This window comes from Aquarana catesbeiana, linkage group LG09 (assembly GCF_042186555.1).
Source record: "Aquarana catesbeiana isolate 2022-GZ linkage group LG09, ASM4218655v1, whole genome shotgun sequence".
Taxonomy (NCBI): Eukaryota; Metazoa; Chordata; class Amphibia; order Anura; family Ranidae; genus Aquarana; species Aquarana catesbeiana.
The window spans coordinates 239,388,080-239,414,635 of record NC_133332.1 but is presented as its reverse complement, the minus strand read 5'-3'; the positions used below and the strand labels follow the sequence as shown (position 1 = coordinate 239,414,635).

The 26,556-nt window shown below is 45.2% G+C and overlaps 1 protein-coding gene across 1 annotated transcript in view; it reads right to left on the bottom strand.

The window, feature by feature from the left end:
• The window catches only part of SUV39H1 (SUV39H1 histone lysine methyltransferase), a 49,605-nt gene that overhangs the window by 7,913 nt on the left and 15,136 nt on the right, over positions 1 to 26,556 (bottom strand). The window contains exons 2-3 of the mRNA XM_073600006.1: positions 7,560 to 7,705; positions 5,525 to 6,214 (exon numbers count right to left, since the gene is read on the bottom strand). Of these exons, the coding sequence (XP_073456107.1) occupies positions 5,525 to 6,214; positions 7,560 to 7,705 (836 nt within the window). The remainder of the gene's footprint in view (positions 1 to 5,524; positions 6,215 to 7,559; positions 7,706 to 26,556) is intronic.

Genomic DNA, 26,556 nt, shown 5'->3' with positions numbered 1-26,556 from the left:
ACCGAGCCTCTTTTTGAGATGTGTTGTTTACAAGTTAAAAACAGTTTTTTTTTTTGCTAGAAAATTTACTTCGAACCCCCAAACATTATACTTTTTCTTCTAACACCCTAGAGAATAAAATGGCAGCCATTGCAATACTTTGTCACACCGTATTTGTGCAGCGGACTTACAAGTGCACTTTTTTGAAATAAAAAAAAAAAAAGTAGTTAGCCCAATTTTTTTTTTTTATTTTGTGAAAGATAATGTTACGCTGAGTAAATTGATACCCAACATGTCACGCGTCAAAATTGCGCCCGCTCGTGTTATCTTGACAAACTTTACCCTTAAAAATCTCAATAGGCGACGTTTAAAAAAAAAATATATATATTCTACAGGTTGCATGTTTTAAGTTACAAAGGAGGTCTAGGGCTAGAATTATTGCTCTCGCTCTACCGATAGCGGTGATACCTCACATGTGTGGTTTGAACACGGTTTTTATACGCAGCCGCTACTCACGTATGCATTTGCTTCTGCACGCAAGCTCGGCGGGACAGGGCGCAAAAGAAAAAAAAAAATTGTGTCACTTTTATTCCTATTACAAGGAATGTAAACATCCCTTGTAATAGGGAAGAAAGCATGACAGGACCTCTTAAATATGAGATCTGGGGTTAAAAAGACCTCAGATCTCATATTTACACTAAAATGCAATAAAAAAAAAAAAAAAAAAAAAAAAAAAAAATCCCTTTAAGAGCTATGGGCGAAAGTGACTTTTGATGTCGCTTTTGCCTTGCAATGTTATGGAGACTGGTGGGGGTCATCTTCCCCTCACTCGTCTCCATGCCCAGCAATGGTGAAGATCCGATCGCCTCCGCCGACGGCTCCAGTAAGCAGCGGAGGGCACTGGAGCACCTCTCCCGTCGCGGCAAAACCACCAGAGACCACTTCTATTGGAAAGTGGACCGTTGGCCGAAGAAGAGGACACCGGGGTTATGGCAGCTAGCTGCTGCCATAATGATTCCTCTTCAAAATAAGGACGTATATTGGCGTGCGGCGGTCCGGAAGTGGTTAAAGTGGTAGCTGCATTAATTCCCTTTATTTTCACCTGGTGATCCAGCCAGTAATACAATTTCTGTCTTAGGGTGGCTCCACTCTGAATGGAGGAACAATGGAGACACCCTTGTACAGCAGCACTATAAATATTGGGAGTGGGTAGTGTTAAAGTTGTATTACGCAATAACTAAGTATTTAGCACTTTCACCTAGCAACACTAGGGTTGTCTGTTCGAATCCCAACCATGGCGTACTTGCCTGGAGTCTGCCTGTTCTCCCTGTGCGGGTTTCCTCCAAGTACTCCGGTTTCCTCCCACACTCCAAAGACATGCTGGTAAGTTAATTGGATCCGGTCTAAAATTGGCCCTAGTATATGTGTATGAATATTACTTAGGAACCTTAGATTGTAAGCTCCATGAGGGCAGGGACTAATGTGAATGTACAATATGTAAAGTGCTGCATACATTGACAGCCATATATAAGCAAAACTAAAAAGTTTGGCTTGAAACGGCGCCACCTATGTGCAAAATAATAAAGTGATTAACTGCTGCCTTCAATTTTTTAGCCTATTGCGAAAAACCAAACATATGTTGAGGCGCTGGCTACATATTAAATTAACTTGAGTGAAAAAAAACCCAAGTGAAACATCCCAGTAATGAACTGATAACAAATCAATATCCAAATACCATTAAAAAAAAAAAAAAAAAAAAAAAAAAAAAATTCTTATACAGCTTTAACCTTGGCGCTACCAAATTTTGAAAATATATTATGTAAATAAAAAAAGCTCTTGTGATACAAATAAACTATAATAAGTCCTTGTGAATATATATTTCTTCACATCCACTTCTTTGAATATTCGCCACGTGCAATAAAGTGATAAACACTATGTGCTCTTCTCAATCAATGCGCACCTCCACCTAAGGTAAGGGGGGCCACTCACCAGATCACTTTGGGCGATTAGGTTTCCACTCACTGAGCTGTATCCTTTAATGTTACCAGGGATATCTTAGAATAAAAAAACAGATACCCGATAATCGTGCAAGATGTTTAATAGAATAGACTATTAAAAAAAAAATAGCAGTGCACTAACATTTAATTGTGCCCTGGAGAGGCACCAACTATGGAAAGCCTTGGATAATACAGTTCGCACTGCCACTCATGTCTCTGAACCAATGTGCTTTCTACCTGGGCCAGAACTTCCGCCAATGTACAGACCTCAATGCATTTCATCAGGAAGTTAATTTATTATAGTTGTTTATTTGTTAGAGCTTATGAATATATATTTAAAAACTTGGTAATGCCAAGGTTGAAGAAGTTGTATAAGAATTTTTTTTGTTTATGGTATTTGGATATTGATTTGTTATCAGTTGATCACTGGAATGCATTTCACATACAGTATCTCACAAAAAAGGGAGTACGCCCCTCACATTTTTGTAAATAATTTTATTATAACTTTTCATGTGACAACACTGAAGAAATGACACTTTGCTACAATGTAAAGTAGTGAGTGTACAGCTTGTATAACAGTGTACATTTGCTGTCCCCTCAAAATAACTCAACACACAGCCATTAATGTCTAAATCAGTGGCAACAATAGTGAGTACACCCCTAAGTGAAAATTTCCAAATTGGGCCCAATTGGCCATTTTCCCACCCCGTCACGTGAATGGGGAGCAGGTGTGTTAAATTTGATGTCATCGCTCTCACTCTCTCATACTGGTCACTGGAAGTTGAACATGGCACAGAACTCGGAGGATCAAAAAAAAAAAAAAAAAAAAAAAAAAGAGGAATGGTTGCTCTACATAAAAATGGCTTAAGCTATAAGATCGCCAAGACCCTGAAACCGAACTGCAGCACGGTGACCATGCAGCAGTTTAACAGGACAAGTTCCACTCAGAACAGGCCTTGCCATAGTCGACCAAAGAAGTTGAGTGCACTTGCTCAGCGTCATATCCAGAGGTTGTCTTTGGGAAATAGACGTATGAGTGCTGCCAGCATTGCTGCAGAGGTTGAAGGGGTGGGGGGTGTCAGCCTGTCAGTGCTCAGAGCATACGCCGCACGCTGCATCAAATTGGTCTGCATAGTTGTCATACCAGAAGGAAGCCTCTTCTAAAGATTATATACACAAGAAAGCTGCAAAGTTTGCTGAAGACAAGCAGGATAAGGACATGGATTACTGGAACCATGTCCTGTGGTCTGATGAGACCAAGATAAACTTATTTGGTTCAGATGGTGTCAAGCATGTGTGGCGGCAACCAGGTGAGGAGTACAAAGACAAGTGTGTCTTGCCTACAGTCAAGCATGGTGGTGGTAGTGTCATGGTCTGGGGCCGCATGAGTGCTGCCGACACTGGGGAGCTACAGTTCATTGAGGGAACCATGGATGCCAACATGTACTGTGACATACTGAAGCAGCACATGATCCCCTCCCTTCGGAGACTGGGCTGCAGGGCAGTATTCCAACATAACGGGTCAGTGATGTCGTCATGGAGGAGTGGAAGAGGACTCCAGTGGCAACCTGTGAATCTTTGATGAACTCCATGCCCAAGAGGGTTAAGGCAGTGCTGGAAAATAATGGTGGCCACACAAAATATTGACACTTTGGGTCCAATTTGGACATTTTCACTTAGGGGTGTACTCACTTTTGTTGCCAGTGGTTTACACATTAATAGCTGTGTATTGAGTTATTTTGAGGGGACAGCAAATTTACATTGTTATACAGGCTGTACACTCACTACTTTACATTGTAGCAAAGTGTCATTTCTTCAGTGTTGTCACATGAAAAGATATAATAAAAATATTTACAAAAATGTAAGGGCTCTTTCACACGGACGATCCGTATGTCCGTTTTTCATCCTTCCGTTTTCGGATGAAAAACGGACATACATTCATCCCTATGGAGCGTCGGATGTCAGCGGTGACATGTCCGCTGACATCCGACCCGCACCGATCCGAAAACGGTAACGGAGGAAAAACCTACTTTTCCATCCGTTTTCGGATAGGATCGGGTGACGACGGACACTACGGTCCATCATCATCCGATCCCCCCATAGGGGAGAGCGGCGCTCTGACAGGTCCGCCGCTGCACAGCGTAAATCCTTTATCCCAAAAGAAAAAGTTTGCTGTAACTGCTTATAAAATTAGTTGACATTTGGATTAAATTTGTTAGTGTATTTAAATCTGCTAGTACATCCAACACTCTCCTCAGAAGGACGATGCTGCTGTCCAAAAAGATATGCCCTCATCCAGAGTAGAGGGACCAATACAGGTGGTGTCATAATGGTCAGACCACCAGGTGGGGGGGGGGAATTCTATGATTGGTAAAGCTGTAATATATTACATTTTTGGTTTAACACCGCTTTACACTGGTCATATACAGATTTTCCTCTCTCCTCCCCCCATTCAGTCTGCAGCTTGAACAAGGGGGTTAAAAAAAAAAAAAAAAAAAAAAAAATCCAAAAAGTATTTCTCCACCTACGCTACACAGAGCAACCTGCCAGCTGTCAAGATACCCGAACAATGCCGTTATCCGATTGGGAGAGGGTGCTGGCCATTTTTCAATTAAGGGATATCGCGCTGGATGCAGCCGAAGCCCCCGCACTAAGTGAATTTCATTCGATTCATCAGCAACTGACCAAAATTCACTGTGTATGGCCAGCTTTAGATGCACTTGATTAATAAATTAACACCATCTAACACTTTATAAGCAGTTCTAGAAAAAGTTTTTTTAATAAAGGTTTTATATAAAAGCTGACCATTCTAAGCACCCCCAGTGGTAAATGGTTTGTCACAACTCTCCAAGTGCTACTTTATCTGGACAGCTTGGTCTGTTAAAGTGGTTGTATACCCAGTGAAGTGACTGGCCTCAGGTGATAGATTATACAAATCCTCCTACATAATTTGTACCTGTTAATCTGCAGTCTTCTCTACAAAGTGCTGAATCTATACAACTTGAAAGAAAAAAAGAAGGAAGGAGGAAGAAGGAAGAGATAAAAATTACTCTGTATAGAGAGCTCTGAGAGCTGGTTGGAGGGAAGAGAGACACCCCATACACACAGGAACAGAACTGAGGCCGTCAGACAGCTGGACATCCCTCCGTCACCTTCTCTCTTGGTGTCAGGAAAACTTGTCAAAAGTGATTCATGCTGATAGAGGAAGGAGGCAGTAGACAGAAATTACACTTAGTGCCCTGGATTAAGACAAGTACACACTATTGAGAGATATGCTTTGTTCATATTTCATGTCTGAGGTTTACAACCACTTTAAAAGGGCCAATTCACACTGTGCGGTGACAGACGTTTTACCACATTTTAGCCTTGCCAGCTTCGAAAACAGACAGACTATGGGTCTAAAAATTCTGCAATTTGAAAACCTCAAAAAGGTTTTAAACCCAAATTCTGCTATACAAGGAGATAGTCTATATTTCTAAACATGTAATTTTCCTTGTGAAAAGTGCTTGGAATAAGGTAAAGATCAAGTGTAGAGCATACCATCTTACCTCTCCTACATATTCCATTACAAAGCTGTTTTTGCGTATCTTCTCCAGTGTCCTCACACCCCATCCCCTTCCATCAGGGGTCCTAAAAATACAGAAGTTATACTGGATTCCCTTCTGCACAACTCTATTTGGGCACAATGGGCCACATCGGCAGAGGGAATTGCATTCATAAATTGGAAAGCCTGGCTTCACTTTCACTTGTCCTTCTTCATTATAAGCAAATTTGTGCTGAAAACCTCCTGGACAACAGCCTCGCTCGTCTGTGAAACAGTCCCGACATTTGCACCCTACAGCAGACTTGGTAATGGTCACTCCTTCCCCAACCCTGTACTCATTAATGTACACAAAGTCCTTGGGTGGACCCTCTAGATCCACTTCATTTTCTACTGTTATAAGACCTGGGTGGGCCCGTTTTGAATTCAGATGCTGTTCCCACAAACGAAGCCGTTGCCTTTGCTTGGCTTTAAGCACCACGTAGTGTGAGAGGCTGGAGTCTAGTCTGCGGGGGCAGCGTCCAACTACTTTTTTACTGGTTGATGTCCCAGCAGCCTTTGCTCTTCGTAACAGCTCCCGCTCCAAATCCCGGTGAAACTGCCGAATTAGGTTGAAACATCTGAGATGGCGACGCGGTTCCCACGAACAATCAGATTCCGGGTAGCCTTTCCACTTCACAAGGTAAAGTTCTTCCTCCTGAAGGGTGAAAACATCATAAATTATGTGAAGTCTCACTGCACTGCATACTCTAGTGCAGGGATATGCAATTAGCAGACCTCCAGCTGTTTCAAAACTACAAGTCCCATTATGCCTCTGCCCCTGGCTGTCAGATTCTTGTATGCCTCATGGGACTTGTAGTTCTGCAACAGCTGGGAGGTCCGCTAATTGCATATCCCTGATCTAGTGCCATCTGATTCCACTATGCTCTCTGCTGGTCTGAATTGAGTCTTCCCAGTCCTGGCACCATGTATTCTAAAACCTTTTATGCTGCTCTCATGGCAATGTCACAGGCAGTATAGCAAAAAAGAGAAGTGTTTACCACCACAGTCTCTAAACCACCACGAGTCCAACCTGCAGGTTCCTTTAATCTTTAAACACACACTAAATTTTTTTTTTTTGGAAAAGTTCAAACTACTTAAACACCCCCCCCCCAATGATATATTTTCTGAAACAGCAGAGGCCCTGGAGAATAAAATGGTGGCAAGTTGCAATATTTGCGCAGCCATTTAGCAAACACAAGTTCCCAGGAAAAAAAAAAAAACTACATTAAAATTTAATTTTAGTGCACACAAACACAATAGCATACCCAATTTTTTGGTAAAATATAATGTTGTGTCAAGTAAACAGATATGAAACCAGTCAAGATTAAAAATTATGTACACCTGTGTAATGGTGACAAACTTAAAAAAAGCTACCTAAAATTTTTCATAGGGGACACTGTTAAAGTTTTTACAAATTATCATTTTGGAGAGTCAATCATCAATCCAACATTTGCAGCGATACTTCATACTGTTTACATTACATGGGACCTATGAGTGTGTTTACATATATGTAATCCCCCATGTAACTTTGTACTTTACTGCCATCACAAGGGAACGAACAAGCCCCCTATGTGATAAAGCTTTGGGCAGGTGACATGCACGCTCTATGGAGACATCAGGGGTTTATTAGACGCCCAATGTTTACTCTGCTCTCCAATGAGCCTAATCAAGCACAAATCGGGGGGGGGGGGGGGGGGGGGGGGGGGGGGGGTGTTGGCACTAGCGTCTATAGAGCTGCCCAGATCACTTTTACTGAACTGGTCACCAGCTGCAAAAGAGGACACTCATCTCCTGACTGCTGCCTTGAGATTGTTATAACCACTTGCTGCCAGGACATTTTTCTTTCTTTTTTTTTTTTTTTTGCAATTATGTTCGGCAGTCAGCAAGCAGTTAACAATCAGGACACACATACTTTCTATAACCTGTTTGGACAGAAGCCAATTAATTACTTTTCCTAATAAAAGTAAATCTTTACAAAGGATCTGTAATAGTGCATTTACCTGCACCCTCTTATAGTCACACAGATATTCCACTTCAAAATTGCAGATATTTTTCCGGTTCACCCCAAGAGCAGCACAACATACACGCTGAAGTCGACATAACTCCTGAATATGAGACTCTGTGGACAGACATTCAACTGAACAACCTGAAGATAAATGAGAAAAAAAAACAAAAAAAAAAAAAAAACAAAAAAAAAAAAAAACACAAATTCTATCAGCAGTGCATTTCAAGTAATGGGTTACTAACTTACATCCAAAATAAAGCAACAAGAAAAATAAAAATACACAAACATAATGCATTCAGAGAGTTTTTCAAACTTTTTATGTGTATAAAACCCATCTATAGATAGCACATCATGTTACAAAACTATTGCACCATTTTGGAGAAATCTGACATTTTTAAAGTGGTGTTTCTCAAGACCAGAATGCACAATTACTGGCCACCAGGTTGCAAATGCTAATGAAAAACAACTGTGGTGACCAGTCCAATGCCAGTGGGTGGGAGGGCACTGATATACAGCCAGCCCCCTCCCAGGGTTTAGTTCTATTCCCCATGGCTTTTGAATAAATGGGCAAGTACAGACAGCACATCTTCCGCGGCCAGCCTGAGCTCTTGGAGGGACATGCACATCAGCTGGCTTAGGAGTCCCTGGACCTTATGCTGACACTTCCCAAGAAGTGTCGCAAAACAAGCCCTGCGGCTGTCCAGTGGCCTTGTTTGTATAGAGGTGGTGATCAGTCTGCTGTTGGGAAATGGGGAGCACTCCCCAGTGTGGGCAGGTTTTACATAATGTGCTAGTAGGCGATGTATACAAGCACATGACAACATTTTTTTTCTTCTTTTAACCTGAAAGGCAAAACGCCCACAAGGCGGTTTACTACCTTTTTAAGCCTATGTAGTCTGGGCCAAAAAGTTGTCTCCCACCATCTGTATTCCACTCAAGCATATACATTAACTCCGAATGTATGTACAAATATTTCATCAGTCAGATATTCTAACGCCACAAAGATCAGTTTGGTCAACTTCTGTTTTTAATCCCAATACTGCTACAATTAGTACATAGGAAGGTATATTTTAAATTTACTGTTTTAAACCCCCCATCCCCCACCCCTCTTCTTTAGTTGCTGCCTTGGTTTCTGGCCTAAATTGTCATACATCCCAGAAATCTTCATGGGTGTGTTTTTCATGGAGAGAAGGGACTCTCTCAGCCAAGCACACCCGCCCGCCTACATGTCTGAACAAAGGGCAGAGCAATACCAGGAAGTAAATGCTACATGAATCATCTGCCCTTACTCAAGATGGCCACAATTAGAAATGCTAGTGGATGTTGCTTTGAATATTTTAAAATTAAATAGCGTTTTTCAGTTTTTAGTGACGAGATATAATTATGCTGAACAGTTAAAACATTTGTCTTGTCAATTTTTACCGCTTCCGTACTGGGCCAATTCTAGCACTCCTCTCCTACAAGTAAAAATCATAATTTTTTTGCTAGAAAATTACTGAACCCCCAAACATCAGGTTTTTTTGTTAGCAGAGACCCTAGGGAATAAAATGGCTGTCTTGCAACTCTTTATGTCACACATTTTTTGCGCAGCAATTTTTCAAATGCCTCTTGGGGGGGGCGGATTAGGGGGACTGGATCCTGCAATTCCTCTACCAAACTGCAAGAATGACTTCCCTTAACATACTGTCCTGGAATACCAGGGGCTTAAATTCCCAGGTTAAGAGATCTCTGGTCTTTCAGTTCATTAAGGCCCATAGTCCTCATAGCTGTATCCTCCAGGAAACACACCTAGTGGGTAGTAAAACATTGGCCCTCAAAAAGCCATGGATAGGGCACCACTATCACTCCACACACTCAAATTTTGCAAGGGGCGTCAGAATCTTGATTCACAAGTCCCTCCCCTTCAGGCTGCTGGACTTGGTGTTGGACTCGGAGGGCAGATATGTATTAATACACGCACAGATCCATACTGTGAAATGGGTTATAGCGGGACTGTATTTGCCCCCTCCAGCTTCGATGGCTCTCCTAAACCAGATCACCTCTAAGATTGCAGAGCTAGCTAATGACAACATGATACTTCTGGGAGACTTTAACATGGTTCCAGATCTGGACATGGATAGGATGTCGACAAGTGGGCACTCCCATTCAGGACTGGCGGAGTGGGCTGAGCTCTACGGCCTGACAGATGTCTGGCGTTGGAGGAATCCCCACTCCAGTGCATACACCTGTATCTCCGCATCACACAGATCCTTCTCTAGGATTGATTTGGCTTATCTAGGAGGTCTGGCTTTGTCACGGCTGAAGGATATTAAGATACTCCCCAGGGGCATATCTGACCATGCGCTGCTTCTCCTGACCATGAACCTCACGTCGACCCCAGAGAATAATCTGTGGCGCCTGTCTAGGTTTTGGGTGTCGGATGAGGCGGTGGATGGTTACTTTAGAGGGGCACTCCAGGAATACTGGGAAGTTAATCTGGGCACGGCAGGTACACTGACGGTGTGGGATGCCTTTAAGGCATACTAGGGGGAGGTATCAGGCAATTATAGCTAAGGTTCATAGGGAGAGGAGAGCTGAAAAGAAGGCGGACTTGCAGGAGACACTATTCATAAGAATCAAAGACCCTAGAGACTATGCCACATTCCAGTCCCTGACCGGGGAGGTTGTTCGTATTCGCACCTCCCTCACACAGAAACGACTACTTGCCCATTCACACCGCATTTTTGAACCCAATTGACACCCCAGTCCTGACAGAAAAATGCAGTGAACAGCTCGATGCTCCCATAACCTCTGATGAAATAGCTAAAGCTCTAAAAACCATGCAATCTGGTAAGTCCCCAGGACCGGATGGCATACCGGTCGAGTTCTACAAACAGTACGCTGAAGTGCTGACGGGAGCCTTGCATGCAATGCTCTCGGAGACTCAGAAGCTCAAAAGAACTCCCGGACTCCCTGAGCGAGGCAGTGATAGTTGTGATCCCCAAACCAGGTAAAGATCCAACCCTATGCGCCTCATACCGCCCCATCTCCTCGATTAATGTTGATGCGAAACTCCTAGCCAAAGTGCTGGCTAACAGGCTCAACACGGTTATAACTGCCCTAATCCATCCGGACCAAACTGGGTTCATGCCGGGGAGGGGAACAGACATCAACATTAGACAGGGCTCAACCGGGGTCAGCAAGAGTGGTGGCGTCGCTCGACGCTGAAAAAGCCTTTGACTCAGTGGAATGGGGGGGGTTATCTGTGGGAGGTCCTTTCAAAATTTGGGTTTGGGCCTCAATTTATGTCCTGGTTAAAAATGCTCTATGCAAACCCCAAAGCAAGAATCCGTACGAATGGCACGCGCTGAAAGTTTTCCCCTGGGCAGAGGCACTCGACAGGGCTGCCCACTATCGCCTGGACTGTTTGCTCTGGCGGTGGAACCCCTGGCCATTGTTTTGAGGGCTGATCCAGGAGTGAGGGGCATAGAGGTAGGTACGATAGAGGAAAAGGTGTCCCTATATGCTGACGATGCCCTACTCTATCTTGCCGATGCCTCTCAGTCGCTACGGAGGTCACTGGACCTATTTGAGGAGTTCGGCCGATTCTCTGGCACTCGTATAAATTGGAGCAAGTCCGTTCTGTTTCCGCTGCATCCCACGCTTCCGCAGGGGGACACGGGAACCTCTCTTCAGTGGGTGAAGGAATTTACCTATCTGGGAATTGAGATCAGCAACACCACACGTGAATTCATAGACAAGAATGTACAGCCTCTTCTAACTCATCTTACCGTCAAGTGTACAGCTTGGCGCACCCTCCCGCTTACCCCTGTGGGTAGAGTCAATTAAAAATGGTGTTCCTCCCTAAGTTTTTATAGTTTTTTCGTAACATCCCATCCCACATGCTTAAATTTTTCTTTAGACACTTGGAAGACGCGATTGCCTCATTCATCTGGGCTGGGAGGCCGCCTAGGGTGTCGAAACGTATATTATATCTTCCCCTATCAAGTGGAGGCCTAGCTCTCCCCAACTTCTTAATCTATTACTGGGTGGCCGTCTTGGTCACGGTACACTGGTGGCTCTCCCAGCCCAGGCAGAACCCGGCGGTGAGACTGGAGGCGGCAATTTTGGGATCGTACGCAGCGCTGAGCAATTTAGTATACCGGGGATTGAAAGTTCCTTATCTATTGACGAGGTCCATGAAGACAACTATTAGAGCATGGAGGGAGGCCAGGGCTATTTTACTGCATCTCCCCACACACTCCACTGTGGGGAAATCCTATACTACCTCATCTCTGATATACCAGACCAGCACACTGGGCTAAAAGGGGGAGCACTGCCCTCAAACATGTCATGGTAAACGGGGAAATTATGCCCTTTAATGAAATGAAGAGACAATACTCCATACCTGGCTCCTTTGAGTTTGCCATACTGGCAGCTGAGACATGCATTGAGGGCTCAGTTCTCAGACACACTAACTCTGGAGCCGGACTCAGTTGAGCGACTACTGACTTCGAGTGAGATTGGGAAACCCCTCTCCACGCTATATCTTTATCTCACGGTAGCCCATGACGTTGAACCCACCCGCACAATGGATAAATGGAAGGAGAACATACCAGCTCTAGGGGAAGACGAATGGGAGGACTGTTTGTCCACCTTCATCCCCTCTATGATACCTGCCAAAGACAGAGTCCTTCAGCTCAAATTTATACACAGGGCATACTTCACACCACACAGAATTGCAAGAATATACCCCAACCTAGACCCAAACTGCCCCAGATGCAGGACTGAGGAGGGGACCTTCTGGCATATGGTTTGGGTCTGCCCCAGGCTCCGAACATACTGGGAGGGAGTGGCAGAGATACTCAGCGATATGGGGGATCTAGGGTGCCACCAGAGCCCATGGTGCTTCTATTAAGTTACCTGGACGAGGTTGAGGGGGACAGATATACGAAACTCTGCATAACGTTCTCCCTCTTTTATGCTAGGAGAGAGATATTGTTGCATTGGAAATCAGCCAAACCCCCCACCCTCACATCATGGAAAAAGGCTATAGACTCAGTACTTCCCCTCTATAAACTCACATACGAGAGCAGACAATGCCCGGCTAAATTTGATAAGGTATGGTGGGCGTGGGTGGACGCGCGGGGCTAGGGGACGGAGAGGAGGGGGACCAAGTGAGGGATTCTCCCCGTCTAGATGGGGGCATTTCTGCCCCCCCCCCCCCCCCCCCCCCCCCATGCTGGACAACGCCAGACTATGCCACTGAAGAGATCACTGGTGAGGAATACACTTCTGGGTGAGGGGTTCTCATCCACTCAACGGGGGAGAGTTTGTTTGCCCTATTGAGCAATAGGTAGAAACTGCAAACAACATCATCGGCTTTTTACTGGTAAAGGAATGTAAAGAAACGGCTATATTGACCTATAAGGTGCCACTCTCTGATATGAACATACTAACTGACTATGTAACAAAGGAATACTTGATTGTCGAATGCTGATTTGTTCAATAAACTTTTCTGTTGAAAAAAAAAAAAAAAAAATTCTGCTGCAGCTTCTCTCTAGATGGTGCAAAAAAAAAAAAAAAAAAAAAAAAAATAGGTCATCCAAAATAGGACACTACTGGGATTCCCTCTAGACAGAGGCACAAATTCCTCCAAAATGACCCAAGATAAAAAAAGCCTTCTGTGTGCAGAAGCTGCCTCAGCACACCCTGTCACTTATCTGAGGCCCATCTCTATCCAACGATGTCCGGAAATCTCCTCCTGATTGGCTGAGACAAAGCAGCAGTGCCTTTGGCTCCTGCTGCTGTCAGAGTCAGTGAGACAATCAGGAGAGAGAGGGGGTAGGGCTGATCTGGGGCTTTATGTCTGAATTGACACACAGAGCTGCGGCTCGGGTGCCCCCATAGCAAGCTGATTGCTGAGGGGACATTTGACAGGAGGGAGGGAGGGGCCAGGAGAGCCAAAGAGGGACCCGAGAAGTGGAGGATCTGGGCTGCACTGTGCAAAACCACTGGGCTTTACTGGTGCCTGAGCCTGTCCCCACTGCTGCTGATGCTCCCTCTTCCATCACAGAGTCCAGAGCAGAAAGGCTGGATAGGATGCCAGCCCAGTCATGCCTCTTTCCCCTGCGCTTGTGGGCGGAAATTACACTGCGCACCTGACCTGGGAGTACTGCCCCTTCTGGAAGGATTTCACATCCTCTGGATGTGGCTGAGGAGCTCCTCAGCCACCAGAAACATGGCACCCCAGGGAATGCACCAGCCCTCCCCCCACACGAGCAGAACAGAGCAGAAGCTCTGTAGATAGTGGCCAAACACACCAGTCCCTAGAGGGAAAAAAAAAAAAAATGATGGAGCAGCACCCTGCACCAGTACTGGCTCTCCCCAAGCACAGAACAGGGAAAAGGAGCCCATTACACCACAAAAGTATGGGCGGACCGAAGTCTCCCAAAAAAAACGTAAAGTAAAATTGAGGAGCTTATGTCTCTCAAGAGCCCTGAAAGATTCTAGTTCCGCTGGAGATGTTCCTGCCCCTCAGGAGGAAACACAGAAAATTAAAGATGCATGGATGGAGGCTGCCATTTACAGATCTGAGTGATGCTCTTCCTGTCACCTGGTGGGAGAAGCTATGATCTCTCAGGTGCTGTCCTGAAAGACGCTTTGGAAAATTATTCTGTCCTAACCTCAGAAATACTCCTACTGGTAGAGGCACGAGCCTTCTTTTTCCGCTGAGGAGAATACGCTTACCCTCTGATCTCCTTGATGTACCTGTAGGTCTTTGCACTTAACCTTGTTGCCATCACAAAGAGGCTAATAAGCCTTATATAGGTGACAGATTGTCTCTCCCACCCTCTGCTCCAGCCAAACAGACTGTGCTTGATCAGCGAGTAGTTAGGCTGCATTCGCACAGGCATTTAGACACTGTAAATCCTAGCGGTGAGAATCTGATTCCAGCAGCTGGGACTGACAGCTGTATGCCGATAGCTGCCGCCACCAACGTTAAAATAACTTATTATTAAAGTTTTTTTATTGCCATCACATGGAATGTAAACATCCTTGCGACAGCAATAGGGAATGACAGGCACTCTTTATGAAGAGTTCTGGGATCTATTAGACCCCAGATCTCTCCTGTGGCCTCCAATGCAGTCGATCAGACACAGATTGTCTGCTTCTCTGGCTGTTAACCGGCCAGTAAACACAGAACCAAAACAGGAAGTGACTAAATCCTTGTCACTTCCTGTTTCTGATGTCACACATTGGGAATATCAGTTACTCCCACTGTGTCCAGGGGAGTTGATGCCACTGGTTGCATGTTTACTGTGCTCCCCAATCGCACAGGAAAGCCTGGTAAAGGCCACCTGTAAATATAATCAAGCAGCTGCTTAGATTACTAGGGAATCTCCAGCTCTAAAGAATGATACTGGGATCATAGTTGTAGCCTCAACCACGATCCTGGAGTAACTACTTCCTTACCAGGCCGTATATACAGTGCCTTGAAAAAGCATTCATACCCCTTGAGATTTTCCACATTTTGTCAGGTTACAACTAAAAACGTAAGTATATTTTAAATGTGATGGACCAAAACAAAGTGGCATATAATTGTGAAGTGGAAGAAAAATTATCAAATGGTTTGACATTTTTTAGAAAATAAATGTGAAAAAGTGTGGCGTGCATTTGTATAGCGCCCCCCCCTGAGTTAATACTTTGTAGAACCACCTTTCACTGCAATTACAGCTGCAAGTCTTTTTGGGGATGTCACTACCAGCTTTGCACATCTAGAGAGTGACATTTTTTCCCCATTCTTCTTTTCAAAATAGCGCAAGCTCTGTCAGATTGGATAGGGAGCGTCTGAACAGCAATTTTCAAGTCTAGCCACAGATACTCAATTAGATTTAGGTCTGGACTTTGACTGGGCCATTCTAACACATGAATATGCTTTCATCTAAACCATTCCATTGTACCTCTGGCTGTATGTTTAGAGTCATTGTCCTGTTGGAAGGTGAACCTCCGCCCCAATCTCAAGTATTTGGCAGACTAAAAACGGTTTTCTTCTAAGATTGCCCTGTATTTGGCTCCATCCATCTTCCCATCAACTGACGAGTTTCCTTTTCCCTGCTGAAGAAAAGCATCCCCATAACATGATACTGCCATCACCATGTTTCACAGTGGGGATGGGGTGTTCAGGGTGATGTGCAGTGTTAGTTTTCTGCCACACATAGCATTTTACTTTTAGGCCAAAAAGTTACATTTTGGTCCCATCTGACCAGAGCACCTTCTTCCACATGTTTGCTGTGTCCCCCACATGGCTTCTCGCAAACTGCAAACGGAACTTCTTATGACTTTCTTCTTGCCTCTCTTCCATAAAGGCCAGATTTGTGGAGTGCATGACTAATAGTTGTCCTGTGGACAGATTCGCTCACTTGAGCTGTGGATCTCTGCAGCTCCTCCAGAGTTACCATGGGCCTCTTGGCTGCATTCTCTGATTAATGCTCTCCTTGCCCGGCCTGTCAGTTTAGGTGGACGGCTATGTCTTGGTATGTTTGCAGTTGTACCATACTCTTTCCATTTTCAGATGATGAATTGAACAGTGCTCCGTGAGATGTTAAAATGTTCAAAGCTTGGGATATTTTTTTTTTTTTTTTTTTTTATAACCTAACCCCGCTTTAAACTTCTCCACAACTTTATCCCTGACCTGTCTGCTTTTTTCGGCCTTCATGATGCTGCTTGTTCACTAAGGCTCTCCAACAAACCTGAGGGCTTCACAGAACAGCTGTATTTATACCAAGATTAAATTACACACAGGTGGACTATTTACTGATTAGGTGACTTCTGACGGCAATTGGTTCCACTAGATTTTAGTTAGGGGCATCAGGGTAAATGGGGCTGAATACAAATGGACGCCACACTTCAGATATTGTCACAAAATTTGAAAACCATTTATCATTTCCCTTTCACTTCACAATTATGTGCCACTTTGTGTCGGTCTATTACATAAAATCCCATTTACGTTTTTGGTTGCAACATGATAAAATGTGGAAGATTTCAAGGGGTATGAATACTTTTCAAGGCACTGTACATACAGTGGTAGGGAAGTGGCTAAAAGCCAAGAGGAATACAGCCTACAGTGCATCCGGAAAGTATTCAAAGCGCTTCACTTTTTCCACATTTTGTTATGTCACAGCCTTATTCTAAAATGGATTAAATTCATTATTAACCACTTCAGCCCCAGAAGGATTTACCCCCTTAATGACCAGGCCATTTTTTTGCGATTCGGCACTGTCACTTTTACCGACAAGTGCATCGCTGTACCCAAACAAAATTGATGTCTTTTTTTCCAACAAATAGAGCTTTCTTTTTGTGGCATTTGATCACCTCTGCAGTTTTAATTTTTTGCACTATAAACAAAAAAAGACCAAAGTAAAAACACAAAATGTATTCATCAGTTTAGGCCAATATGTATTGTGCTGCATATTTTTTTTCCCCCCAAAATAGCGTATATTGTGCATCCGATTCGACCTGCTGACGTGATGTGCGTCTGACGTCAGCACAGGGGAGGGGCCTAGCGCCGGCTCCACGGGAGGTGGGAGATGAGGCGTCCAGGACCTCGGAGATGCCGTGCGGAGTGAGAGACCGCGAGTGACCGGCATATGATTGAGCGTCCGGCTCTCCCCCGACACCGCTTCCCTTTCCCGCAAAGACCACTGAAGCTATGGCGGTAGCACCCATCCGCCACGGATAACAGGCAGGACCGGCTGGATGTGCCCTCTCCCTTCCTCAGCTCGGCGCTGCGTGCAGCTGACAACCCCAGTGTTCTATGAGCCTCCCTCAGAAGGGACACAGAACGGAGCTACTGCTGATTACTCAAACCGAGTGCGGGACGCTGCAACAGAGAACAAGACCTACGATCTAAAGGACTCAGTGTAGCGTTCAGCGGTACAAGAAGAAGCAAGGTAGGAGAAGCTTCTTTGATATAACTGGATCACTACTGACAAATGTTGGAACGAACAGTAAGGGTCTAACTGGGAAAACCTGAAGTGAGTCAGGGTGACCAGGAAAGCGGGATCAACTGGGGCGCATTGTTTTCCTGTTATTAGCCCAGTTTAAAAAGGACTGGATCACTGGGGGCCCTCTGGTTTCCCCCCCCCCGCCAAATAAACCAGGGGGGGCACCTGAGCCGAGGGGCTGAGATGTTGTAGAGAGGGCCCTATCCCTCCCCTCTCACCTCTCCCCCTCTTTGTTTTTTCCCTTTTCTGTGGGGGGCTCCCATTTATCTTTTCAAGTACGGTCCCAGATTGGGGAGCGGACCCACAAAGAGAAGCAGTCATAAGATTACCACCCAAGGCATCGGGCGGCCTGGAAGGAGGAAGAAAGTGGCATAGTCACCGCAGGGACCCTATACAGTACATAGACCCCAGAGGTACAGCGGACCATCTCCCATACTGTCTGAGGAGGGAGGGGGTCCCCAAAAGAGTAAAGCGTCAAGCGGGGCGACGGTGATACTTCTTAGCACCCAGTCACCATTAGGGGTGAACCGGGATTGGGATCGGAAGTATGAGAGGCCGGTCATCAAGAACAACAGAACCTCATAGCTCAAGAGAGAGTTTAAATACTAGCTCCATACAAAAATGCCTAAAAGAGGCAAGTATAAAGAGCCCAGGAATGGAGGCGAAACACACAGGTGCAAAGAAGAAGGAGCAACAGAAACAAAAGGGGGGACAGGGTGACAGAAATCACGAAGAGCCGGTCCTGGAGGGGGCATCTGCAAGCAGCATGGCTGAGGAGCAGAGAATGATGGCCCTAGCCCCGAGCAAGTTAGACATGAGCGAAATGCTCACCAAACTGGAAAATAGACTAGAAAGTGTGATAAAAGCAGAGATCTCAAATGTCCGCTTCGACATGGGTCATCTCCTCCGTAGGTTGGAAGAAGCTGAAGAGGCCTCTGGCCTCCAAGCCAAGGACATTTCAGATTTAAAAGAACAAGTCAGGAAGGTACAAAACGAAAATCGTCTACTGACGTTTAGACTGGAAGAACAGGAGAACCAGAGCCGTCGTCAAAATCTTCGTATTAGATCTATCCCGGAACAACAAAACGAAGATTTGGGAGAGAAGATGAGGAAGATCTTCAACCCTCTGCTGGGCAGACGAGTAGACGAAGTATTAAGGATTGATAGGGTCCACAGAATAAGGAAGCCCACCCATATAAAGCAAGACACCCCCAGGGACGTCATAGTAAAATTTCATCAATACGAGGACAAAGAAATAATATGGAAAAAATTAAAGGGGGCCCCTCCAATAAACTTCGAAGACAGAGAGCTGCAGATATTTACGGATCTTTCGGCTGGCACCCTGGAGAGGAGAAGACGGATGAGACCAATTCTTGATCAACTTAGGAGGGCAAATCTAAAATATAGCTGGGGGTTCCCAACATCCCTGATAGTAACTAAAGACGGAAGATCCTACAGAATGAGATATATGGAAGAAATGCAGGACTTCTGTAACAATCTGGGCATTCCTGTCCCTGACTTGTTATAGTTATCGTTGGTGGAATGAGGGGGGGGGGGCGCAGGAGGAGAGAGGAGAGTGTGCGGGAGTGGGGGAGGGGGTTTTTCCCTTTTTTTTTTTTTTGATCTGTTTTTGTGTTTCGTTCCCGTTCCCTCTCTCTCTCCTTCTCCGCCTCCTCCCTCTACCATTCACCTTTAAAGGGACGTTTATTCTTCAGAGGCATGAGACTAACGCATTTTGGCTGACACTGAATAATGGGAGGGGTTCGGGAGGGGCCGCCCGCTGGACAGCCCCGAATAAATAGAATAGAATAGAATAGAAGAGAAGGGGGAAAGAAGAAGAGAAGGGGGAAAGAAGAAGAGAAGGGGGAAAGAAGAAGAGAAGGGGGAAAGAAGAAGAGAAGGGGGAAAGAAGAAGAGAAGGGGGAAAGAAGAAGAGAAGGGGGAAAGAAGAAGAGAAGGGGGAAAGAAGAAGAGAAGGGGGAAAGAAGAAGAGAAGGGGGAAAGAAGAAGAGAAGGGGGAAAGAAGAAGAGAAGGGGGAAAGAAGAAGAGAAGGGGGAAAGAAGAAGAGAAGGGGGAAAGAAGAAGAGAAGGGGGAAAGAAGAAGAGAAGGGGGAAAGAAGAAGAGAAGGGGGAAAGAAGAAGAGAAGGGGGAAAGAAGAAGAGAAGGGGGAAAGAAGAAGAGAAGGGGGAAAGAAGAAGAGAAGGGGGAAAGAAGAAGAGAAGGGGGAAAGAAGAAGAGAAGGGGGAAAGAAGAAGAGAAGGGGGAAAGAAGAAGAGAAGGGGGAAAGAAGAAGAGAAGGGGGAAAGAAGAAGAGAAGGGGGAAAGAAGAAGAGAAGGGGGAAAGAAGAAGAGAAGGGGGAAAGAAGAAGAGAAGGGGGAAAGAAGAAGAGAAGGGGGAAAGAAGAAGAGAAGGGGGAAAGAAGAAGAGAAGGGGGAAAGAAGAAAGAGAAGGGGGAAAGAAGAAAGAGAAGGGGGAAAGAAGAAAGAGAAGGGGGAAAGAAGAAAGAGAAGGGGGAAAGAAGAAAGAGAAGGGGGAAAGAAGAAAGAGAAGGGGGAAAGAAGAAAGAGAAGGGGGAAAGAAGAAAGAGGAGGGGGAAAGAAGAAGAGGAGGGGGAAAGAAGAAGAGGAAGGAGGGGAAAAGGAGAAGGAGAAGGGAGAAAAGGAAAGGGAAGGGAAAGGAAGAGAAGGAGAAAAGAAAAGAAAGAAAAAACATGTTCAGGGTCTGGGCGGGGGGAGAGCGGTGGGGGTTGGGGTACATCTCCGAGGGAGGCGCTTCGTGTTTCCATCTCCTATGCCTCCCCCCCCCTTTGGGGGTGGGTGGGTGACGGAGGCCGGTGCTGGAGCTCACCCCTGAGAGAGAAGCCCTGCAGTGTGGAATGGGTAAATTTCCATATGGACGGGCTTTTGGCGAAATGAGCGCCATGGGGTGGTGGGGGGGTGACTGGGTGGAGGGGGAGGTGGGCATCAGGGGAGGGGGAAGGGAAGGGGAGTTAGGGGGTGGAGGGGTATAGGTGGGGGGAGGGATCAGAGGTGGGCGGGGGAGCCGGCAGGATGTGTTCGAGAGGAGCAGAAGACAGACGAACGTTCGCCCTATTAGTTATGCCTGAGATCAAATTTATATCCTACAAATGTTAAAGGGTTAAACTCACCAAGGAAAAGACACAAAATAATGGGGGAACTGAGTCTCCTGCGCGGGGATATAGTCTTCTTACAGGAGACCCATCTGACTCACGACACAAGGGTCAGGTTGTTCTCCTCTAGGATCCCTCAATGGATATATGGGGACTCCCCTACCAAGGGGTCAAGGGGAGTCGCCATAGGGCTGTCCAAGGCATCGAATTTCTCGGTGAGGGATAGATTGGTAGACCCTGATGGTCGTTATATTTTTTTTTAAAAGGTTCAATTGGACCAAGATCGTTTACATTGGCTAATGTCTACTGCCCTAACAGAAGCTCAACTATCTTCCTGGGACAAGTTCTGGAGAAGTTGCTAGCATTCGGAGAAGGGGAGGTGATATTAGCGGGAGATTTAAACTTCTGTTTGGACCCCGTCCTGGACAGTGCGTCCCGTGCCCAGGGGATAAAGAAGGTGTCATTAGGGGCAATTAGGCGAAAACTATTCCACAGCCAGTTAATGGATGTGTGGAGAGTGCAACATGCCAACGAGAGGGATTTCACCTTCTTCTCCCCTGTGCACGGGACGTACTCTAGACTGGACTACATTCTTGTGGATCATAATTTATTGGAGGAGGTCTTAGAAACCAAAATAGAGATAATGTCCCTCTCAGACCACTCCCCAGTTACGATGAGGATGAAGTTACCAGAAGTGGTGACAAGTCCGTTCTCGTGGAAGCTGAACGAGGATTTGTTCAGGGATCCCGAAGTGGTAGAGCAGATCCAGAACGAGGTGAATTTTTTCTTCAAGACAAATGATACGGGAGAGGTATCTCCTGCTATTCTATGGGAGGCGCACAAAGCTTACATCCGAGGCACCCTTATAGCCATAGGTGCAGGCCGGAAAAAGAAAAGGAAGGAAGAAAGGGAAAAACTGATCGAGGCCCTATTCGGATTGGAACAAGCACATAAAAAGACCAATGGGCAGGATCAGGACTGTTACCGTTTATTGGTTGCCAGGAGAGAGGAGTTGAGGGACATGATGGAGCAGGACGCCAGGAGAACCTTCAATTTAATAGCAAGGGACAAATACCTCTGGGCAAATAAATCAAGCAAACACTAGATTAATAAGGATAAAAAGAGGGCGGAATTTTATCGATAAAATAAAAAGCTCAGGAGAGAAAGAGATAGCGACCAGCAGAGGCATGGCAGAGGAGTTTAGAAAATTTTACGCAGATCTCTACTCTCTAGGGCAAAAGAGGGGGGGAGTTAGGGACCGGGCAGCCAGGAGCAAGGAATTCCTAAAAGAAGCAGGTTTAAAGATGCTGCCCACTGAGGATAGGGACTTCCTGGAAAAACCAATCGAGGAAGAGGAAATCATATCAGCTCTAAGAGATTCCCCGAAGGGTAAGAGCCCTGGCCCTGATGGTTTCTCCACTATCTATCTAGAGAAAATGAAACACATACTAGTCCCCAGGTTGTGTCAATACTGGAATGAACTGGGCACCAGGTGTGAGATGGAAGGCGAGGCATTGTCCGCCACGATAACCCTGATACTGAAAGAAGGGAAGGATGCCGGGCTATGCTCCAGCTACCGGCCCATCTCCTTGCTAAACGCAGATGTTAAACTATACGCCAAGGTCATGGCCAATAGACTGAAGAGATACATGGTGGATCTGGTACACCCGGACCAGTTCGGCTTCGTCCCTGGAAGACAGTGCAGGGACAATGGGGTGCGGGCAGTCCTGCTCTCGGAGTTCTGTAGATGCAGGGGACCCCCAGCTCTATTCCTGTCGATAGACGCCGAAAAGGCGTTCGACAGGGTAGACTGGGGGTTCTTGATGAATACTCTGGAAGCCATGGGGTTCGGGCCTAGGTTTATTTCCTGGGTCAAGGTCCTATACAGTAGCCCAACAGCAGTAGTAAGGGTGAACGGAGCTATCTCTAAACCTTTCGGGATGGTAAATGGTACAAGGCAGGGCTGCCCGCTCTCCCCCCTCCTGTTCATCCTGTCTCTCGAACCTCTCCTGGCCTCCATTCGGAACAGTCCGGACTGTAGCGGGGTGAGGGTGGGAACGGAGGAGCATAAGTTGTCGGCATTCGCCGACGACGTTCTATTCTTTATCACAAACCCCAGGATAACACTCCCTAATGTGCTCCGTATCCTTAGAACATATGGAGAAGTCTCCAATTTTAAAATAAACCCCGGTAAGTCCGAAATCTTGAACATCAGCCTACCTAAGCAGGAAGAAGCCCATTTAGCTGCAGTGTTTCCCTTTCCCTGGAAGAGAGTGATTAGGTATCTGGGAATTATGCTAGCCAATACCATTAAAGAGTTATTTCAAAAAAATTATATACCATTGTTAGACGATATTAGGCAAGAGGTTAGAAGTCTGCGGTCTAGGCCGCTCTCATGGTTTGGACGAGCAAACACGGTTAAAATGATGATTACCCCGAAAATCCTGTATAAATTCCAACTGCTGCCGATCCCTTTACCAAGGTATTATCTGAAGGCTTTGAGGAAGTTAATCAGTGAAGCTGTCTGGGGTGGCAGAAAACCACGTATTGCCCTTTCAACACTGAGCAGAGGTAAAAAAAAAAAAAAAAAAGGGGGGAATAGCAGTACCAGACTTAAATAGGTATTATATTGCAGTGGTGCTTTCACGGGTCACGGAATGGAGTAAGAAAGGGACGGATAAACGGTGGGTGGACATCGAGTTTTCTTTAAGTAATAATAATCTAGCACAGTCACTATGGAACCCTCCAAAATTCAGAGCACTTAGCACCAACACATCTTTATTAACGCTAAACACCTTTAAACATTGGGATAAAATACATACACAGCACAAATGAACATATAACTCACCGTTGATACACATGAAAAACAACTTATTTTTTGAACCAGGGAGGAGGGAGGTGGGGGGGAATTGGTTAAAGGAGGATTCCATTCAACTGAAAAACTTCACTGATAAGGGTAAAATACGCACCTTCACGGAATTGAGTAGAGAGTCAGAACTCTGGGTGATTGATAGATGGAGGTACCTCCAGCTCTCCCATTTTATTGGCAACCTACCGAAGCCACCCAGAAGTATGGATGAGCTTAGACCGCTGGAGCAACTCTGTACGAAAGAGCACGCAGGGGGTGTTGTCGCCCAAATATATAGAATATTGGGAGCAGAGCTGGAGGGGGTAGTGCCTCCATATGTTAAAAGGTGGGAGCAGGAACTGGGGACACAGTGTAACAGGAATATGGTAGAAAAAATTTTGAGATTGGCTCACTACACTTCATTAGATAATAGGAGAACGGAAATTCACTACAAAAGTTTTAGCAAGATGGTACGCCACTTCAGAGTAAGTAAAATGGATGGAACAAAGGCTAACACCTGCTGGAGGGGGTGCTCAACTGTGGGCACAATGGCCCACATCTGGTGGGAATGCCCCATCATAAAGGCCTTCTGGAAAAAAATTCTGTCATTGACAAAGGACATTACTGGGAGGGAAATTGAGGAAGATCCATGGGCTTGCCTCCTCCATGGGACTCAGGAACCAGTTAAGAGTTATAGATCCTCACTGGTCCCTATAATATTAGATGAGGCCAAGAGGCAGATCGCCTTAAACTGGGGGAAACCATCGAGCCCCAACACGCGAGATTGGCTCTATGGCCTCAATGAAATATTTAATGTCGAGTGTCTAGATCGGCGGGGAATGGAACCTGACGAGGATTCGGAGGATACAGGGAAGTGGTCAGGCTGGATCAAATTTAAAGGATCATGGTCTTACTTAAAGGAGATTACATAAATTGATATAACAAGAAAGGGATTTATGGTCCGATAGGAGCGACTTAGATGTGATTCGTTCCTAAACGAGCCACGTCCTGCGGGGTGGGGGGGTTCCAGGGGTTAAGTTTGTTTAATCTTTGAGTTTATAAATTGTTTTGTATCTAGAATTGCCCCTGGCGGGAAAAGATTTGTTATGAAAAACGAGAAATAAATATTTAAAAAAAAAAAAAAAAAAAATAGCGTATATTGATTGGTTTGCGCAAAAGTTATTGCGTCTACAAAATAGGGGATCGATTTAAAGACTTAATTTTTTTTAATTGTTTTACTGGTAATGGCGATCTGCGATTTTAGCAGGACTGAGACATTGTGGCAGACAAATCTGACCCCAAGTGACAATTTTTGGTGACCAATGACACCAATACAGTGATCAGTGCAAAAAAAAAAAATGCACTGATCACTGTATAAATATACTGGCAGGGAAGGGGTTAACACTAGGGGTTAAGCGTTCCCTAGGGAGGTGCTTTCTTACTGTTGGGGGGGGGGGGTGTTGGGCTAACAGGAGTAGAGAGATTGCTGTTCCGGATCATTAGGAACAGATTTCTCTCCTCCCCTGTCAGAACGGGGATCAACCTCGGTTACATTGGCAGATCCGCGTTCCGCCTCTGTGAGGAGCAACCACGGGTGGCCAGCGGACAAAGGGTCCGCGGGACGGCGCCCACATGCACAGACCAACGCACGGGTACGTCAGTTCGCGCAGCCAAGCTGCCTTGCCGCAGTATCTGCAGTGGGCGGTTAACAAGTAGTTAAAAAGTAAAAAAAAAAAAAAAAAAAAAAAAACTATGTACATAAAGTATACACAGCCTTTGCTTAATACTTTGTAGTACCTGTGGCATCAATTACAGCATCAAGTCTTTTTGAGTATGATGCTACAAGCTTGGCACACCTATTTTTGGGTAGTTTCTCCCATTCCTCTCGAGCTCCATCAGGTTGGATGGGGAGCATCGATGTACAGCCATTTTTCAGATCTCTCCAGAGAGATTTAATCGGATTCAAGTCTGGGCTCTGGCTGGGCCACTCAAGGACATTCGCAGAGTTGCCCCAGAGCAACTCCTTTTTTATCTTGATTAATAAAAGTGATGCGCTTGTATTATCCATTGGTTAATGTGCTGCCTCTTGTGCCTATTTAATACTTCTAAAAGAGTGAAACATTGCGTCAAACTTTTGTTAAATAGTAGCTTGTGTTTAAGTCATAACAACTCCATAACATACACATATAAAGATATATTCAGGAGAAAATGTGTTCCGAGCCTTTTCTTATTTAACACTCCCATAAACTTTCAGCCAGTGAGTAATAAGATTTTCCAATATATAAAGCTTGTAATTTCAAGATCAAAGTGAAAACATAATTATTAATCCACCAAATTGTATTAGAACGATACCTCCTCCTCTATTAAGCCCAGGTTCAGTGAGACTGTCAGCGGTGGAGCGGCTTGTATATAGTCAGCCGTCAGCATAGACAAGTAGTTTGCTCAGCTCCTTCTCCTCCTATTACCACTCCCAGAAACTTTCAGCCAGTAAAATGAACATTTCCAATATATAAGGCTTATAAATCTTAAGATCAAAAGTCAAAACATAATTATTAATCCACCAGATTAAATTAGCTCCGTGCTGCTGCTCACACACCAAGCAGAGCGTCACAGGCTAATTCTCCTGTGACGCTCTGCTTGGAGTGCGATCTGCCTGTGATTGTGTGAGCAGCAGCACGGAGCTGGATGTGACTATTATCCTGTAGATACGCAATCTATATCCTAGGGAGCATGCGAGTGGAATCAAATTGCTCTTTATGGTATCTAATATTTTGCTGATATCTGCGCAATGGTGTTTTCTTCTTAATTTTATCCTGTATATGGGGCAAGACCAGTAGAAAGAGCTGAGCAAACTACTCTTCTATGCCGGAGGCTGACTATAGACAAGCTCCACCGCTGACAGTCTTACTGAACCTGGGCTTATCAGAGGAGGAGGTATCGTTCTAATTTAATCTGGTGGATTAATAATTATGTTTTGACTTTTGATTTTAAGATTATAAGCCTTATATATTGGAAATGTTCATTT